At 38.5% G+C, this 19858-nt stretch overlaps 1 protein-coding gene across 1 annotated transcript in view; it reads left to right on the forward strand.

Moving 5' to 3' along the window:
* Positions 1-18063, forward strand: part of CLUL1 (clusterin like 1) — a 30992-nt gene extending 12929 nt beyond the window's left edge. Inside the window, exons 5-8 of the mRNA XM_039218472.1 lie at positions 4299-4436; positions 12249-12463; positions 16162-16346; positions 17934-18063. Of these exons, the coding sequence (XP_039074403.1) occupies positions 4299-4436; positions 12249-12463; positions 16162-16341 (533 nt within the window). The 3' untranslated portion in view covers positions 16342-16346; positions 17934-18063. The remainder of the gene's footprint in view (positions 1-4298; positions 4437-12248; positions 12464-16161; positions 16347-17933) is intronic.
* The last annotated feature ends 1795 nt before the right edge of the window (positions 18064-19858 follow it).

A 19858-nucleotide genomic window follows, 5' to 3' on the forward strand; every position in this document is an offset into this window, starting at 1 on the left:
CCCCCCCCCCCCCCCCAGCGACCCTCTGTACAGGCTCCACCTTGCCCATAACCTGCATATCCAGAGCCTCTTGTGATGCAAATATAATGTAAATGCAAGTATAAAAAACATAACAAAATGCCCTTTCTACTCTTCTTTCTCTGTTATCCCTGCCCTAACCTGACAGCACACAACTAGCTCAACAGAAGAGACATTTTCTTCTCGGATGAGCACATGTAGACTATTTATCAAGAATAGTCAGGCATGTTTGCACGTATAGGAGGATTAGGAGGAACTTAACTGAGGAACGAGGGGGAGAAGAAGGGGGGAAATGGTGGGGGAAAGGGAGAGAGGCAAACCATGAGAGACTCTTGAATGCTGACAAAAACTGAGGACTGATGGATGTGGGGGGGAGGAGGGATGGGCATGGAGGAGGACACTTGTGGGGATGAGCACTGGGTGTTATGTGGAAACTAATTCGACAACTATTTGTAAAAAAAAATTAAAAAAAAAAAAAAAGAATAGTCAGGCAGGGGCCATAGGGTATTTGCAAGTGGTTTCCATCACTTTTCTGGACAGGTGGTAGTTGAGGTGCCATGTTGTGTTATGTGGCAAGGGGAAAGTAAGGTTGTAGGTGGAATTGAGGGTGCTGGTCAGCCGACATTAAAGTGGGGAGATTATTCTGAATTATCCATGTGGTTACAAGGGTTCTTAAAAGTGGGGGGGGGTAAGACCTGCGTGGCTCAGTCAGTTAAGCATCTGACTCATGGTTCGGTTCATGAGATCCAGCCCCACAACAGGCTCTACCCTTAGCACGGAGCCTGCTTGGGATTGTCTCTCTCCCCCTCTCTCTGCCCCTTCCCCACTCACATGCATGCTTTCTCTCTCTCTCAAAATAAATAAATAAACATTTTCTAAAAAGCAGAAGAGGGAGGCAGAGCAAAATCTATAGAGATGGTAGTATGAGAAGGACTTGGCCCCTACTTCACTGCCTTTGCAGGTAGAGGAAGAGGGCCATGAAGTAAGGACTGTGGTTGGCCCCTAGAAATTGGAAAGGAAAGGAAACAGATTCTCCCCTAGAGCCTCCAGAAAAAAAAAAAATCCCTGCCAACACCTTGATTTTAGGTCAGTGAGACCATTTCAAACTTCTGACCCACACAACCAGATCATTTGGATTATTTCAATCCACTACATTTGTGGTAGTCTGTTACAACAGCAACAGGAAATGAATACAAGCCTCTTTTTTTTCCAAAAAAATTTTTTTAACACTTATTTATTTTTGAGAGACAAACAGTGAACAGAGGAGGGCAGAGAGAGAGAGGGAGACACAGAAACCAAAGCAAGTTCCAGGCTCCAGGCTCCAGAGCTGTCAGCCCAGAGCCCATTGCTGGGCTCAAACTCACAAACCATGAGGTCATGACCTGAGCTGAAGCCGGACACTTAACTGACTGAGCCACCTAGGAGCCCCTATAAGCCTCTTATCAATTCTGATGGCCAACACTGACTGAGTGAGCACAGTGTATCTGACAACCTTAATGGATGGGCTTTATTTGTCATGATTGTCCTAAGAGTTAAAATTAGAAAAAATAGCTAAAATTGAATAATGAACACCATTAAGGGGAAAGAGGCAGCAGTAAAAAATCTGATACATTTTGGTTGTTAATATTTTTTTATTTGATTGAGTGTGATTTCATTTTAGTCTCCATATGGGAGAATTTCTTTCCTACTTTGATCTTTCAAGACCTAAGTTCCTATTGAAAGAGAATATAATAGCTTTTGCAGTTGACCTCACTTGCCTTATGAATCCCTGGCAAGGACAGATAAGACTGTGTTCAATAAAACTGTGTCGTACAGTAGCTTGATGCAGTGCTGGTTGCTGGGAGATGAGTTCTAATCCCACATTGGAGAACATTGCTGACTTTAATTTTCCCTTTGACTGGGAAACAGAAGCATGTGGAGAGAGGAGATGGTTGCTATGAGTGATGGCACTGGAAGTAGCTGCCTAGAAGGTTCTAGAGCTCAGTGATAGTTTACTGTCATGCTATGGCCCAGGGTGAGGAATTGGTACCATACGGACCTGGAATTTGCCACCCCTGATCTACATACCAGGTGTTCATCTAGATGCTGGGAATGAGACCATGATTATGACACAGCTTTTAGGAGCTCAGTCCAGAGAAAGGAAAACAGATCAGTGAACGACTACATGACCATACTATAACAAATGACAGGTAAAGGTACAGAAGAATGATGTGATTCAAATGATAAGACCAAATCCCTTCCCTCAATGAGCTTAGAGTCTAACAGAGAAGATAGATAAGAAAGTAAACAGTATACAAAGCAGAGACAAGCTCTACAGTAGAACTCGGTGACTACAAGAGTTGGTTCAGGAAGGCAGCTGGGAAGAAATGACTTCCCACTCAACAAAAGGAGATGGCTGCCTTATACACCACATGATCTAACCAATGCCTCAGAGGTTTTTAAGCAACAGACTTCACAATTTATCTCAAAATGAAATGTTTCATTTTAAAATGTTAATGATTCAATACAGGAGAAAATCATCAGGTTATAAATTAATAATAAATGTTTCCTAATGTGAAACATTCAATTGAGAACTGTCAATTCTCTGTTGGACAGACTTCTTTTTCTTTTTTTAAATTTTTTTTTTTTTTTAATGTTTTATTTATTTCTAGGAGAGAGAGAGACAGTGTGAGCAGGGGAGGGTCAGAGAGAGAGGGAGTCACAGACTGAAACAGGCTCCAGGCTCTGAGCTGGCAGTCAGCACAGAGCCCGACGCGGGGCTCGAACCCACGAACCGCGAGATCATGACCTAAGCGAAAGTCGGACGCTTAACCGACTAAGCCACCCAGGCGCCCCTAGACTTCTTTTTCACATCAGCATTTTCATATGAATTAATTCTTCCAGAAAAAAAGGGTTTCTCAAAAGGTGATCTGCTTTAGATGTTTTCCTAAATTCTTGATCCATTGTTTATAACATTATATATATGAAACGCAAGAGGAATAGTAATAAAGTAAATGCCTACCACCCAATTTTAGAAAGAGACAGTCCCAGTACCTCCAATGTATTTCCTAATTTTAGCTTTAAAAGATTAAAATAATTATTAGAAAATTAAAAAAAAATTTTTAAATGTTTACTTATTTTTGAGAGAGAGAAAGAGGCAGAGTGCGAGTGGGAGAGGAACAAAGAGTGAGGAGAAACAGAATCTGAAGCAGGCTCCAGGCTCTAAGCTGTCAGCACAGAATCCAATGCGGGGCTCAAACTCACAAACCGTGAGATCATGACCTGAGTCAAAGTCGGACACTTAACAACCAAGTCACCCAGGTGCCCCTAGAAAATTTTTTAAATAGAAAGAAATCGAAAGAGAAAAGTGGCTTACAATTCCCTATTTAGTTAATCCATGGATATCAGAAATAAAAATAATAAAAGTAAGACATACTAAATTTAAAGTAATTCAAATATAGGGGTGCCTAAATGGCTCAGTTGGTTAAGTGTCTGACTTTTGATTTTGGCCCAGGTCATGACCTCACAGGTTCATGAAATGGAGCCCCACATCAGGCTCTGTGCTGACAGCACAAAGCCTGCTTAAGATTCTGTCTCCCTCTCTTTCTCTCTGCCCCTCTCCTGCTCACACTCTCTCTTTCTCTAAAAAAAATAAATAAATAAACATTTTTTAAAAATTAAAAATATAAGTCAAATATATAAAAGAACAAAACAAACAAAAGCTGCCCTCTCATATCCCATCTAGTATCTCTTCCAAAAGATTCCTCATGATTTCCTCCAGAAAATAAAATCATATGCATTAACCTTTTTGAGAGAGGGAGGAGTATACAAATAATAATGAGTCATAATAGTGGTAATGTGACTGTTAGATTAAAGAATATGTGCAATTTTTAATAGATGTCAAATTGTCCTAGCAAATGGTTGCAACAATATACTTTCCTATGATTGAATATGGAAAGATTTTGAAATAACCTTTAAGAAAAATAAATGACCTCATGTCCGCGCCTTTAAAATGCAGACTCTAGGGGTGCCTGGGTGGCTCCATCCGGTTGAGCGTCTGATTTCAGCTCAGGTCATGATCTCGAGGTTTGTGGGTTTGAGCCCCGCGTCGGGCTCTGTGCTGACAGCTAGCTCAGAGCCTGGAGCCTGCTTCAGATTCTGTGTCTCCCTCTCTCTCTGACCCTTCCCTGCTCACGCTGCCTCTCTCTCTCAGAAATAAATAAAAACATTAAAAAAATTTTTAAATAAAAAATAAAATGCAGACTCTAATGACAATAATGTGTAAACGCTGTTACCTGCAGACTCTAACCATGGAAGCCTGAGTTCAAAGATGTTGCCTGTCCAGGACAGAGGACCGTGTGCAGAACTTGGCCAGAATTTGTCAGAATGTTTCCAGTTTCATGCAAGATGCCAAAAATGTCAGGATTACCTGTGGGAAGGTAAATAATTATTATTTTCTCAAGATTTCAGTAGTATTCTGGTCAGAGGACAAAATTGCACTTTTAAAAGCATCATGGATTAATTTATTTTCCTTCAAGCACTTTTTTTTGCGTGTTTATTTCCATCTAGGGGTGCTCAGTGTAGCTTTATAAGCTTTTATTATTCCAAAGTAGGTCAACTCGCTTTTTCTCTTATTTAAAATTCCCTCCTTGTTCCTGTGGAATTTTCTGTGGTTAAAGACAGAGAAACACTAATGTGTGAAAAAGAATAGTAGGAGCAAACTAGGGTACTCTTTCCTTCTTACCACAAGGGGGAAAAAATCCCACCACAGAGGCAATCTCCCCATTGTGTAAGCAAATTGTTAGCCAAGTGAGTTTTTTAAAAACAGTTTTTCTTAAGTTTGTTTGTTTACTTAAAGAGAGAGAGAGAGCACTCGAGAGACAGCACACTCAAGCAGGGGAGGGGCAGAGAGAGAGAATCCCAGGCAGGCTCCATGCTGTCAGCAGGTTGAGCCCAATGTGGGCTCCATCTCATGAAGAGTGAGATCATGACCTGAGCTGAGATCAAGGCTCAGATGCTTAACAGACTGAGCCAACCAGGCGCCCCAAGTGAGTTTTATTTTTAAGTGGCATTAACTATTTCCAGCTCCTGGGTTAATCATTACTTAGTATTTAAACATGTAAAGGGGCTCCTCACACAGTCTTTCCCCTCCCAGACCTGGCCAAGAATGGCCTTTGGTTCCTTTCCCAGGTGAGAAATCCTTCTCTCCCCTGACTCCTCCCCTTCTCCCTTCCTCCCCTCATCTCCTTTCCCTTCCCCTAATTAAAGTCACTCCTCCCACCTGCTAGTGCCCCAACACATTTTCCTACAAAAGCCGAGAGACATTTTGATTCCTATGCTTCTGCATTTTACCTCACTAAAGGAAGGCAATTCTAAAAAGCAAGGTTGAATAGAAACTGGACCTTTTTGTTATTTCTCCTGAATTGTTAATTGAGTGACTCTGCACCTCTGATTCATCATTTGGAGAATGGAAATAATATATCTATTTTACACAGGTGTTTTGCAGATAAAATAAAATGTCTGACATACTAATGATTTTCATTATTCAAGTGTTTGCCTTTTAAGTCACAGTTACAGAAGTGCAGAAAAATTTGCACAAATACCCTGATTGCTTACAGAAATAGTCCCACACAAACATCCCATCTATGTATCATTAACTTCCTTTCATCCAGTTAGGAACTTTGATGAATAACCTCTTCCTATCATAAAAGAATACAGAAGACAGACAAGGGGGGGATTGGAGGAAGGTGGTCAATAGAGACAAGTTATGACATAAATAGGTGCTGGGCATATAACCTTCAACATGAGACTACAGCTAACACTGCTGTGTGATGTATAGGAAAGTTGGTAAGAGAGAAGATCTTACCAGTTCTCGTTACAAGGAGAAAATTTGTTTTCTTTTTGTTGTATCTATATGACACGATGAATGTTAACTAAACCTATTGCAATAAGTATTTCACAATATATGTAAATTAGAACATCATAGTTTACACGTTACACTTATATCTGTCAACCACTGCTCAATAAAACTGGAAAAAATATGGAAGAAATCAGGTAACATAATACAAATGCCTCAGATAATCAACAGACAATGCATCAGATATACAATACATGCAATGAAGTTAAAATAAATTTTTTTATTTTAAGTAGGCTCCACACCCAGTGTGGAGCTTGAACTTATGACTCTGAGATACAGAGTCACATGTTCTACCAACTGAGCCAGGCAGGAATACAGGCCATGTTAATCGACTGCTGCACAGGTAAATCATCAAAGAAAGAATGTTCTAATGTTTAATAACTTAAAACTTTTATTATAAAATGCATTTTGTTATAAATATACAGAGAATAAAACAACAAAAATCCATGTGCCTACATCCTTGATTAAGAAATAAAACATCACCAAAATAGATGAAATTCCCTCTGTGCCCCTTCCAGATCACATTCTCCTTATCTCCTCAAAAGGAAACTGCTATTTTTAATTCAGTGTTTATTTCTTTGCTCTTCTTTATACTGTTATCACGTGTATGTATATATAACATGTACAGCATACCTGGCAATGCGTTACATGGTTTTAATTTTATATTGTCAAAGTATAATCTTTAAATTTAAAACTATGACTCATACAAATATAAAATGAGCACATGTCAAGATTAATTCATCCTATTAATGAGGAAATCAGCAAAGTGTTGAAGGTGTTCCAAAGAAGTACAGGAAAGACTGAAGTAGTTACAGTCAAAGATAGAGTGTTGAAGTCAGATTGCAAAATTAGATATAAAACTAATTATGTCCTAAAGGGCAATAAAACTGTAAGTTTTGCAGCTATGTTTTCTATCAGACCAAAATAATTTATATCTCTACTGGACAAAAAACACTTGCAACTTTTCAAACCAGGGTGTTCATCTAAGTGCATAGACTCTGGCCCTGAGCTACAGTAAGTAGTAAATCCAGCAAAAGATCATTTCCCTAGAGAAAGAGAATCTGTAGATAGGCCTCTCAGACAATGCTTTATATGACATTGAAAAGGTACGCAGCCATTTTTTTTTAATTTGAGAGAGAATGGGAGCATGAACTGGGGAGAGGGGCAGAAGGAGAGAGAGGGAGAGAAAATGAGAGAGAGAGAGAGAGAGAGAGAGAGAGACAGAGAGAGAGAGAGAGAGAGAGAGAATCTTAAGCAGACTTCATGACCTGAGCTGAAATCAAGTCAGATGCTCAACCGACTGAGCCACCCAGGTGCCCCAACATGCAGCCATTCTTCTGCCTTATTTCCAAATTTTGGAAAACTTTTTCTAACAATGTAAATATTACTGCTTATGTATTCTTTTGCAGCTTGGTTTGTTACACAGTATAATTTGTGAGATTTAGCCATATGAATACATGTTCTAATTCATTAATTCACAGTTGTGTTGGTCTCTGTAGGCATATCACAATTTATCCATTCTCCTTAAGTATATTTAAGTTGCTTCTATGTTTTGCTATTACAAACAACTATTCTACATTTTGTCAATCATTTTGCCGCTTTAATCAATATTTTATTCTTTCCTTGTTCTAAGACTATGCACATAGCTCTAATTATAGATATAAGATCTTATAAATCTTATAATAAATAAATCTTATATTTGATAAATATCTTCCAAGACATCATAAATCTTTTTGTTTATCCACTATTTACCATACATTTTGGTCCTGATTTTACTTATTTTTTTAAATTTTTATAATAGATGATCCTTTTTAAATGTTTATTTATTTTTGAAGAGAGAGAGAGAGAGCATGAACAGGTTAGGGGCAGAGAGAGAGGGAGAGAGAGAATCTCAAACAGGCTCCATGCTGTCAGTGCAGAGTCCTACATGGGGCTTGAGCTCACAAACTGTGAGATTATGACTTGAGCTGAAATCAAGAGCTGGCTGCTTAACCAACTGAGCCACCCAGGCACCCCTGGCCTTGATTTTATTTTATATTTTTATTTTTTATAATAGTTTATTGTCAAGTTGGTTTTCATATAACACCCAGTGCTCATCCCCACAAGTTCCTTCCTTCATGCCCATCACCCCCCATCCCCTCCCCGCTACACCCATCAGTCCTCAGTTTGTTCTCAGCATTCGAGAGTCTCTCAAGGTTTGCCTCCCTCCCTCTCCTCCACTATTTCCCTCCTTCTTCTCCCCCACGGTCCTCCATTAAGTTTCTCCTAATTCTCCTATACATGCAAATATATGGTAGCTATCCTCCTCTGCCTGACTTATTTCCCTCAGCATAACACCCTCAAGTTCCATCCGTGTTGCTACACATGGCCAGATTTTATTCCCCTGGCCTTGATTTTAAACAGATTTACTATAAGTGACTATTTTCTTCTTTTCCAATATCAATTACTGGTACTGGATATAAACACCCAAATTCAAAATAGTAGTTTCCTTTTGAGAGGACAGAGAAGTTTTGATGTGGAAGGGGCAGAGTGGGGGTTTCACCTGTTTAGGTAGTATTTATTTTTTAATATAACTGGTAGGCACATGGGATTTATACCAAAGAACTTTTTGTTATATGCCCATTTTGTTATATGACTATATAATTATCAATTAAACTAGATCTTATTTGAATGTGACATAGGCAATATTAAAATTACTTAAGAATTTACTTACTTAATTTAATTAATTACTTAAGAATTACCTAAGCATAAGCTGGGAACTCTCTGAGGTAGAAGGAAACATATGTATAGTAGATTAAAAACAAAATGGCCACAGTATTTTGTGGTTTCTGCCATCAAGAGATAGAGTCTGTTTTTCCAGTCCATGAATCTGGGCTCGGCTATGGGTCTGTCCTTAGTGACTGAGACACTGGCAAATGTGACCAAAGCGCAGACTTGAAATGTACTTGTAAATTAAAGCTTGTCCACTCTTACAGTTGGAAGCCTATTGACTACCATATGAATATTTGTGTATTTCCTTTGGAGAAATGTCTATTCAAATCATTTGCCCACATTTTAATTTTATTATTTGTTTTTTTTTAATGTTTATTTATTTGAGCAAAAGAGAGGGAGAGAGAGAGAGAGAGAAGGAACATGACTGGGGGGAAAGCAGAAAGAAAGGGAGAGAGAGAATCCCAAGCAGGCTCCTTAGTGTCAGTGCAGAGCTGGATGCAAACTGTGAGATCATGACCTGAACCAAAATCAAGAGCTGACTGCTCAACCAGCTGAGTCACCCAGTTGCCCCATGTTATTTGTTTTTTTATCATTGAGTTCTAAGAGTTCTTAATATATTCTTAATAACCCATATCAGATATATTATTTACAAATATTTTTTCCCATTCCATGTGCTGCCTTTTTACTTTTGGAATGGTCCCCCTTTAAATATGAAAATATTCTATTTTGATGAAAGCTAATTTGCCTATTTTGTGTGTGTGTGTTTTGATGCCACATCTAAGAAACCATTGCCTAATCAAGATCACACAGATTCACACTTAAGTCTCACCTAAGAGACTTATATATTTAGTTCATGGGTTTAGGTCTCTGATACATTTTGAGTTCATTTTTGTATATGGTGTAAGGTAGGAGTCCAACTTCTTTCTTTCACAGTTGAATATCCAGTGATCTCAGTTCTACCTCTTTTTTAAAAACTTTTTAAAATATTTTATTTATTTCTGAGAGAGAGAGAAAGAGAGAGACAGCATGAGCAGGGGAGGGTCAGAGAGAGAGGGAGACACAGAATCTGAAACAGGCTCTAGGCTCTGAGCTGTCAGCACAGAGCCCAATGCAGGGCTCAAACCCACGAACCGTGAGATCATGATCTGAGCCGAAGTTGGATGCTTAACTGACTGAGCCACTCAGGCACCCCATCTCAGTTCTACTTCTTGAAAAGACTGTTCTTTTCCCCATAGAATTATCTTGGCACCTTTGTTGAAAATCCATTGACAGCAAATGTAGGGTTTATTTCTGAACTCTCAATTCTATTCCATTGATCCACATGTCTATCCTAAGCCAATACCACACTGTCTTGACTGTTGTCCTGTGTAGGAAGTTTTGTAATTGGGAAGTGTGATACTCCAACTTTGTTCTTCATTTTCAAGATTGTTTTGGCTATTCTGGGCCCTTTCCAGTTCCATATAAATTTTGGGATCAGTTTGCCAATTCCTACAGAAAGGAATTCAGCAATCCATAGATCAATTTGTGGAATATTGCCATCCTAACAATATTAAGTCTTCCAGTCCATTTATTTAAATCTTCTTTAATTTCTTTCAAAGATGTTTTTTAGTTTTCAGTGTACAAGTCTTCCACTTAAAAATTTTTTTTCATAAACACTCCTTCTGTCTCTGGCCTCCCCGGTTCATGCTCTGTCTCTCTCTCAAAAATAAATAAACATTTTAAAAAGTTTTGAAAGAAGGGGGGGTGTCTGGGTGGCTTGGCCAGTTAAGTCTCCAACTTCAGCTTAGGTCATGATCTCACAGTTTGTGGGTTTGAGTCCTGTGTCAGGCTCTGTGCTGACAGCTCAGAGCCTGGAGCCTACTTCAGATTCTGTGTCTCCTCTCTCTCTGCCCTTCCCTGCTCATGCTCTTTCTCTCTCTCTCTCTCTCTAAAAAATAAATATTAAAAAATTAAAAAGTTTTTTTCACAAGCAATTTGTTCTTTTTGATGCTATTGTGAATGCAACTGTTTTCTGAATTTCAGTTTTGGTTTGTTCATAGTGCATAGAAATACAACTGATTTTTATATACTGATCTTGTATTCTGCAACCTTGCTGAATTATTTGTTAGTTTTTATAGTTTCCTGTGTGTATGTATTCCTAGTACTTTCTACATACAAGATCATGTCATCTGTGAGTATAGTTTTATTTTTTCCCTTTCCTGTGAGATTGTATTTTGCAGGAAGTTTCACCTTTGTTTCATGAAAATCTTTTTTCCTGTCTGGTACTCTCTAAGAGAAGAAATGAGAGTCCCTTGTAGAATTCTTCTTGCCTAAATCATGAGGAAAATCACCACCTTCTTCCCCCATAATTAAAATCTATATATTTATATTACTATTCTAAAAGTTAACTCTGAAGTGCACATGAAGACATTTTTAAAGAATAATGAATCTCCTTTCAAATGTATACTAGATCTTAACTGTAACTCCCTTTATTTTCAAAACATTTTCTTGAATCACTTTTCAAATGTATGCTATTACAAGTTGGTTTCCTAATAAGTAAGTACAAGGGTCTTCCTCTCCTAAAAATCTCAAAATGATTTCTGAAAAAGTACAAGGTGCCAGGGAATCTTGTGTTATATTTTAAGTATCAAAAAGAAACCCATAAGCTGATGTAGAAGACCTCAGATGAGGTAGTCACCTAGCTCTGGTTGGTGGATTCTCTCCTACCCCTATCTTCCTGAAAGCATGGATTTTTATTTTTTATTTAATTTTTAAATGTTTTTTATTTATTTTTGGGAGTTAGAAAGAGACAGCTCGAGTAGGGGAGGGTCAGAGAGACAGGGAGATACAGAATCCAAAGACCGCCTCCAGACTCTGAACTAGCTGTCAGCACAGAGTCCAACATGGTGCTCAAACCCACAAACCGTGAGATCATGACATGAGCTAAATGAAGTCAGATGCTTAACCAACTGAGCCACCCAGGCTCCCCATGCATGGCTTTTTAGTAAACAGTGTAAGACACAGTTTAGAAAGTCTGTGGTCTTTTTCCATAACAACAACCTCTTATGGTCTCAAATACCCTAACACAGACATGTCCATAGGCTGCAGATAATCTTTACACAATGTCAAGCAAGTTGCTCATCAGCATAGCTATGTTAATTCCTATAATCCTGTTTCAGTTCAGATGGGCTGTTGTGCAATATAGCACAGAGCTGCAGAATCTCAGTGGCTTGGAAGCATGAAGGTTTATTTCTCACTCTGTGCTGTGTCAATTACAATTTGAATGGAGGGCCTGCTACATATCTTGCTCAGGACAATGGCCACACTCAACTTCAAGATGGCAGGGAAGCCCAGTCTCCCATGTGTTCCAATCAGAATGTCAGCGAGTAGTCCTAATGACCTGAAAACACGACAACAAGGAGGAAAAGGAAAAGGAACATTTGCTAAATCGCCAATATGCGCCTGTCTTGTGACCAGGCACTCTACAGTGGTATTTCATTCACATCCATTTTGCCTAATTGAAAACTCACTCAAGGTCAAAAGGCTGGAAATAGAAGATTAAGGGCTGGGATTTAAACCCACACAATCCAACTCCAAATTTCATGGGCATTTCCTTTTACCATGTTACTTTCTCTTTTGCTAGACTGTCCTGATGTACCTGAACTTCACACAAAAGTAGATGAGGCCCTCAAATTAGTCAACGTGTCCTATGAACAATATGCCCAGATTCTCCAGATGACCCAGCATCACCTGGAGGACACCACATATCTGATGGAGAAGATGAGAGAGGAATTTGGCTGGGTAACTAAACTGGCAAACCAGACCCCAGGAACTGAAAGCATCTTCAACTCCATAAAGGTAATGAAGAGACTCAAGAACAGATATGGAGATTACGTGTGCATACATTGATTTTTTTTTCCTGTGAATTCACTTATTAAGTACATCTGCATTTAAAAACAAGCTGTATGTGGATGGAACTTGAGGGTGTTATGCTGAGCGAAATAAGGCAGAGAAAGACAGATACCATATGCTTTCACTTATAGGAGGATTAGGAGAAACTTAATGGAGGATCATGGGAGAGGAGAAGGGGAGAGGGAGGGAGGCAAACCATTAGACTCTTGAATACTGAGACAAACTGAGGGCTGATGGGGGTGGGGGAGAGAGGAAGGGAGGTGATGGGCATGGAGGGGGGCACTGGGGATGAGCACTGGGTGTTATATGGAATCCAACTTGACAATAAACTATGAAAGAAAATAAAATAGAATAAAATTTCTTTCTCAGCTTAATGAAAAAATGAAAAAAATAAAAATAAAAACAAGCTGTAGGAGGATATTCATATTTTCATCATGATTGTATTTAGGCTGACCTGCTATCATGTAGTACATGGTCCTTAGAAACAAGAAATTCTAGGGGCACCTGGGTGGCTCAGTCGGTTAAGCGTCCGACTTCGGCCCAGGTCATGATCTCACAGTTCGTGGGCTCGAGCCCAGCATCAGGCTCTGTGCTGACAGCTCAGAGCCTGGAGCCTGCTTCAGATTCTGTGTCTCCCTCTCTCTCTGACCCTCCCTGTTCACGCTGTCTCCCTCTCAGAAATAAATAAAACATTAAAAATTAAAAAAAAACAAGAAATTCTATAAAGAATACCAACATAAAATGCAAAATATTTTCTAATCCAGACATGGTCAATTCTGCTTAGAGCTACAGGAATATAATTAACTTATACAAATAACCTTGGAGAAATCTGATTAATGCAGTTTTTGAGAGAAAAGACTTCCAGGTGAAGCAAGAAAGTTCAAATGGCTGACCCTGATACTTAGCAGCTGAGTAAGTTTGGGAAAGTTCTATACCCTTTCTAGGTCTGTTTTTCCACCTGAAAAATGGAATAATAGCTAACTCAAAATGGAGGTCTGTAAAGCAATTACTAGAGGTTCCTTATTCAAAGCAAGGGCTTTGTAAATTATAGCTCTCAAAGTTTTTGAAAGAAAAAGCTGCTGACTTACCTTAGAATTATGTTCACATCAAAACATAGTGCCATCTTAAGTTGTACTTTATACCACGTTTCCTACATTCAGCCAATAGCTCCTGTTGCATAACATAAAACAGTGACTGAATTTCTCTTCTGACTAACTCCTGCTACCCTCACTCCCACAACACATGCTATGCACTATGTTAGCAAACAAAAGCACCAGGCTAGTGACTCCTGATGACGTTATTATCAATGGGTTCCTAAAAAGACTTGGATACAAAAATCACTGGGCAGAGGAACTGAAAAAGCAATGTTTTGTGCAGCGTATAATGTCAGTGCATTACTCAGATTGCCGCAGAGCCTCTTATCAACTTTAGCTGGTGCTGCTACTAACTGTTCACTCCCTCGCCAACCCTTCTCTAAAGGGTTGCCCTCAGGGCCACTTAAGAGCTCCTTGCTGCATCAGGCTGAGGCCAGAGGTTACCTGAAGCCATATCCTAATTAGCTTCTCCCTATTGTCTATGTTGCTTGCCTAATCCCCCAAAAAGTTTCACCTGAAGACACCCTTAATCAATCACTTGGGTCAGAGTCTCAGGCTCTGTTTCCAGGGAATCTGACTTAAGTGACATTTTGTCTTAATATTTCTGTCTCTTTCAAACTGAAAGGTTGTGGCCCATGTGTGGTTTGAGATATAGGTTTAGAGAGTCACATCCAGCACATTAAACAAACAAAACAGAGTAGGGCAGACTAGAAGAAAAAATATGAGTGCATTGTACTTAACAAATTATATGCATATATCATGGAACTTTCATTTCCATTACGTGCGTGTACGTGTGTGTGTAAATATGTGTGTATGCGTATATACATATGATGTGTATTTTTTAGTTAATGATGTAAAATGTATTTGTAACTGTTGAACACAGTCAAATGGTTCTGAAAGTCACTCTCCCAACCTGGCTGATTTTCTGATTTATTTCCTTCGTTAGCTAGATCATACTCTAGAAGAGTAAAATAATAGAGTATACTTGATCATCCTCAAAAATACAGACTTTTGGCTAATGAGGAAAAGATCTTGTCTTGAAGAATAAAATCAGAAGAAAAATTTGAGCAGTACTTTCAGTCTTGAGAAAGTTACAGCCAAGAGTTAATTGCTTTCGTTATCATTCATTATCATTCATTACATTTTCCATTCTATGCTTCAATTTGCTTCCACTCTAGTGTCTCTGGGTAACACTAATAAATTTACCTAAAAGTCTTTATATTGAAAACAAAAGCAGTGCTGTATAAGAATCTTCATATAAAATAAAATTATGGTTTTCATTGATATATTCTTCTAATAATCATTGTCACTAATGATCACTTAGTATATGTCAGGCAATGTTCTAAGACTTTTTTCATACACCAGATTGTTTAATATTCTCAGTGATCCTATAAGGTATTGTTTTTCACATTTTTCAGGTGAGGCACAGAAAAGCTAAACAAGTTGTCTGAGGTCACACAAGAAAGTGGTAGAACTGGGATTTAAGCCCAAGCAGCATTTCTCCAGAATTGCTGGACTTAACCACTTTGCCAAACCTCCTGTAAAAGTTATTTTTCTCATAACAGCTCTTATTTCATCATGTAACAGAAAGTGCAAAGCCATAACACAGCAAGTACTGAAGAGGCATACACAAACTCCAGCAAGTAAAAAAACATGATGCCCCTTAGGTTGTAGTTACATGGTGTTCACTTTATAATTATTTATTAAACCAAACAAAGACGCTTTATGTAGTTTTTATGTGGCTTATATTCACCAACGGGAAAAGGGCGGGGAGAAATCATGTTAGGCATTTCTTTATAAACTAGAATTAAGAAATTATCAGTTTTTATTTGGCTTCTTAATAGTTTGCTTTATTTTTTTTTATAAGAGGGTTATGAAATGAAAACATTTTAAAAATAGTTCTCTTAAGGTTACATCAACTTGCATGTCAGTACAGTTTCATTTAAATTATTAGAATCAAAGTATGTGCACTTAAGAATTCATTGAGAGTAACCACCATGACTTTCAGATGACTGGTTCTCACGAAAATCACATATACAACCATAAATTGCAAATTTCCTAGGAAAATTCAGTGTAAAACTTGGTGCATCACATTAATAGTTGTGACTCTGACAGTAGCACTCACCAAATATTCTGTCTGCTCACTCATATTTTCTAGCTTCTTCTGCTGTTAAATGGAGCTATGTGGCAAGTTCTGGCCAGTGAAATCTGAAGAAAACTGACAAGGTTTATTTCTAGACTGAGATAATGCAGGGCTTATGCACTCTCCGTCTCTGCCAAGGGCACAAAGAAAGCCATGCATTCCTCATGCTACAGCCATGAGATAACATGCCACTGTCAACCAGAGTCTGAGTGTTGGAGGCTGTACAGAGCCCCTGAGATGGATACGTAACATGAGCAAGAAGAAAATATTGTATGAGGCCACTGGGATGTTGGGGCTACTCTGTTACTTCAGCACAACCTAGCCTATCCTGACTAGTGTGGTATTAAGTTAATCCTGAATGTGCACTGGGGTTTAGTAATCTTTTACCATACAATCCTTCTTCTTAGGTGGTTCCAGATGTTCATGAAGGGAATTTTTCCAAACAACATGAAACAATGATGGACTTGAGCATTCTGCCTTTCCCCAATTTCACACTCAAGGTCCCTCCTGAAGAAACTGCTGAGAGTTCTAACTTCATTAGCTATGTGCTGGAGAAAGCTGTTCAGCATTTTAAGAAACATTTTTAAAACTGGTAAGCAGAGTGCTGGGTTAGTATGCCTTGTTGACAGCAATAGACGCTTCATAAAAGGGAAAATAACAAAACTAGTTTAAAAAAAATTTTTTAAACATTTATTCATTTTTGAGAGAGAGAGAGAGTGCAAGTTGGGGAGGGACAGAGAGAGAGACACACACACAGAATCTGAAGCAGGCTCCAGGCTCTGAGCTGTCAGCACAGAAGCCAATGCAGGGCTTGAACCCACAAGTGGTGAGATCATGACCTGAGTGAAGTAGGATGCTTAACTGACTGAGACACCCAGGAACCTCCAAAATTAGTTTTAAAATACCTGGAAAGTATGTTTAAACTCATCAATAATCAAAGACATAAAAATTAAGACAAGATAGCATTATATGCCTATCAAATGTGTAAGTTAAAAAAAACACAAAATCATAATAGGAGTGGGAATAAAATAATAATAAATAATAATAAAATGGGAATTCTTATATGTTATTAGCAGGAACACAAACCGTTGTTGCCTTTTTGAAAATAGCTTTTGGAAAAGCTATTTGAGGGGCCCCGGGCAGGTCAGCTAGTTGAACGTCTGACTCTTGGTTTCAGCTCGGGTCATCATCTCCTGGTTTCATGAGTTTAAGCCCTGAGTCAGGTTCTGTGCTACCAACACAGAGCCTGCTTAGGATTCTCTCTCTCCTTTTCTCTCTGCCCCTCTCCTGCTCACTCCCTCTCTCCGTCTCAAAATAAAAACTTAAAAAAATAAAAATAAAAAAGTCCCCTGCCTAGCCCCAAAATCTGTATTTGCAAAGTTATTTAAAATAGTAAAATTTAAAAAATAATCTTAATGTCTAAAAACAAGAGAATGGTTATGTTGTAGCTTAATATCTTCTAAATTAATGGCACGATTAAAATTGTATGTAGCATGTAATATTCTCTTTGGGTAATATGAATCTTAAAGAATAATTAAATTTTAATTCTAAGTTATCATTTATAAGGGACATTTTTAGTAAGGTCAATGTATAATTAAGCTAGATATTATGGAGTTTGCTGCCTGTCCCTTTAAGTTTTGGAGAACTTTTTTTCAAGTTGTAATAGTCAAACAATCAATATCTTTTTATCATCTACTAAGTGAAGGCACAAACCCAGGTACTGTAGAGAAGAAAATGATAAATTTGACAAGATTCTTTCCCAAGTGAGCTCCCTATCCAGCAGGGGATGGGGTGACAGGTGATAAAACATACATATAACAATGACACAAGGTGGCATATAGCTAGTCCCAAGTCCTGGGAATTGAGGAGAGGACACTTCACTTTCCGGAAAAGGAGAAACTTCTCAGCTGGATATACTTCCTGTTTCCTCTTCCTTTCCCACTGGCCTTTTTTCCCCTTTCCTTTGATCTTTCCCTCCCCTCCTTGCCTCCCATCCTCTCTTCTCTCTTCTTTTCTTAAAATAAAAAAGGATTTTCCATTATTTTATTATATATTAATTTTTTTCAAAAGCCAAGACCATTTATTGTATTATACATTCTGAACTTTTATTCCAAGAAAAAAAAACTGTATAAAATTATTTATTAGTATTTTGATGCTTTCTGCTTTTTTTTTTTTAAAGGTAAGAAGACCTGATGCATCTGACACCTGGCAAGTAGAATTACCTCTTCAGGTACCTCTGAGACCTGAAAATCCCAAATGTATAAAATAGTGTAATAAATGTAAAACTAGGAAAGCAAGTCAGTTTTATATTATGAAGTACTGTTAATTTTACATTGAATGGCAGATTAATAGCTACTAAAATTGAGTTAAAGTAAAATTCCTTTTTAAAAAACTCACACGTACATATTACTAAATTCTGTGGTACATTAGTAGTTCTTTGTATATTAAATGATATTATATCACCAAGATGTCTGTGTCCTATCATTTCTACTACAAACACGCCATTTCCTCATTAACAAAGGATACTTCTTTCAATTTGCTTTTGTATTTATAATAATTGGCTTTTTGAAAAGCATCTATAGTTCATTTCTTTGTTGAGTAAAAACCTGTAACTTATGCATAGATTGTTTATTCTGTTGAATACACTTCTGCATGAATAAATTTATTAACTGCTAATGAAAATTAGAACTTTTCTGGGATCTTCTGACAAGACTTTTATTTTAAAATGCTTTCTCTTCAGTGAAGCCACCTTTGGAGTTAGTCATTACTCCCACCAGTTCTGTCCTCTCAAATCCATTCTGATATTTCTCTTCTTTTGGTCCAAACCGTCAAAAAAAATTTTAAGTTTATGTATTTATTTTGAGAGAGAGAGTGTGTCCATTTACACGTGAGCCAAGAAAGGGCAGAGAGAGGAGAGACAGAGAATGCCAAGCAGGTTCTGCACATCTAGCACAGACTCAAAGCGGGGCTCAATCCCATGACCATGAGATCATGGCCAGAGCCGAAACCAAAAGTCAGCACTCAGCTGACTGCGCCATCCTGGTGCTCCCAGACCTTCACATTTTAAAAGGAACTTCCACTTAAGGAAAGGTCATCTTTCTGCAGCTCAGGTCTCTGAAAAACTTCCATCTCCCACTGAAAGTCTTAGTCCAAGAGTGAAGCGATCACATGTTAGAACTTCAGGGCTAACTGGAAAGTCATTATGAACACTCATATTGGTTGATCTTATTTATCACAAGCCTGAAAATGCACAGTCCTGGAAAAGGTGGCATCTCTGTGCACACGTGTAATTTTTTTCTTAAATAGTTTATTGTCAAGTTGGTTTCCATAAAACACTCAGTGCTCATGCCCATCACCCTCCTTCCCGTCTCTTCCACCCCTATCAGCCTTCAGTTTGTTCTCAGTATTCAAGAGTCTCTCATGGTTTGCCTCCCTCTCCCCAACTATTTTTCCCCTTCTTATCCCTCATGGTCCTCCGTTAAGTTCCTCCTAATCTACCTATACATGCAAACATATGGTAGCTGTCCTTCTCTGCCTGACTTATTTCGCTCAGCATAACACCTTCAAGGTCCATCCATGTTGCTACACATGGCCAGATTTCATTCTTTCCCATTGCCGTGTAGTATTCCATTGTACAGGTAAACCACATCTTCTTGATCCATTCATCAGTTGATGGACACTTAGGCTCTTTCCATGTTTTAACTATTGTTGAGAGTGCTATGAACATTGGGGTACATGTGCCCCTATGCATCAGCACTCCTGTATCCCTTGGGTAAATTCCTAGCAGTGCTATTGCTGGGTCACAGGGAAGTTCTATTGCTAATTTTTTGAGGAACCTCCACACTGTTTTCCTGAGTGGCTGCACCAGTTTACCTTCCCACCAACAGTGTAGGAGGGTGCCCGTTTCTCCACATCCTCACCAGTATTTAGTCTCCTGATTTGTTCATTTTAGCCACTCTGACTGGTGTGAGGTGGTATCTCAGTGTGGTTTTGATTTGTATTTCCCTGATGAGGAGGGATGCTGAGCATCGTTTCATGTGTCTGTTGGCCATCTGGATGTCCTCTTTGGAGAAGTGTCTGTTCATGTCTTCTGCCCATTTCTTC

The sequence above is a fragment of the Hyaena hyaena genome, unplaced genomic scaffold (assembly GCF_003009895.1).
Source record: "Hyaena hyaena isolate Hyena2069 unplaced genomic scaffold, ASM300989v1 scaffold_14, whole genome shotgun sequence".
In the NCBI taxonomy this organism is placed as follows: domain Eukaryota; kingdom Metazoa; phylum Chordata; class Mammalia; order Carnivora; family Hyaenidae; genus Hyaena; species Hyaena hyaena.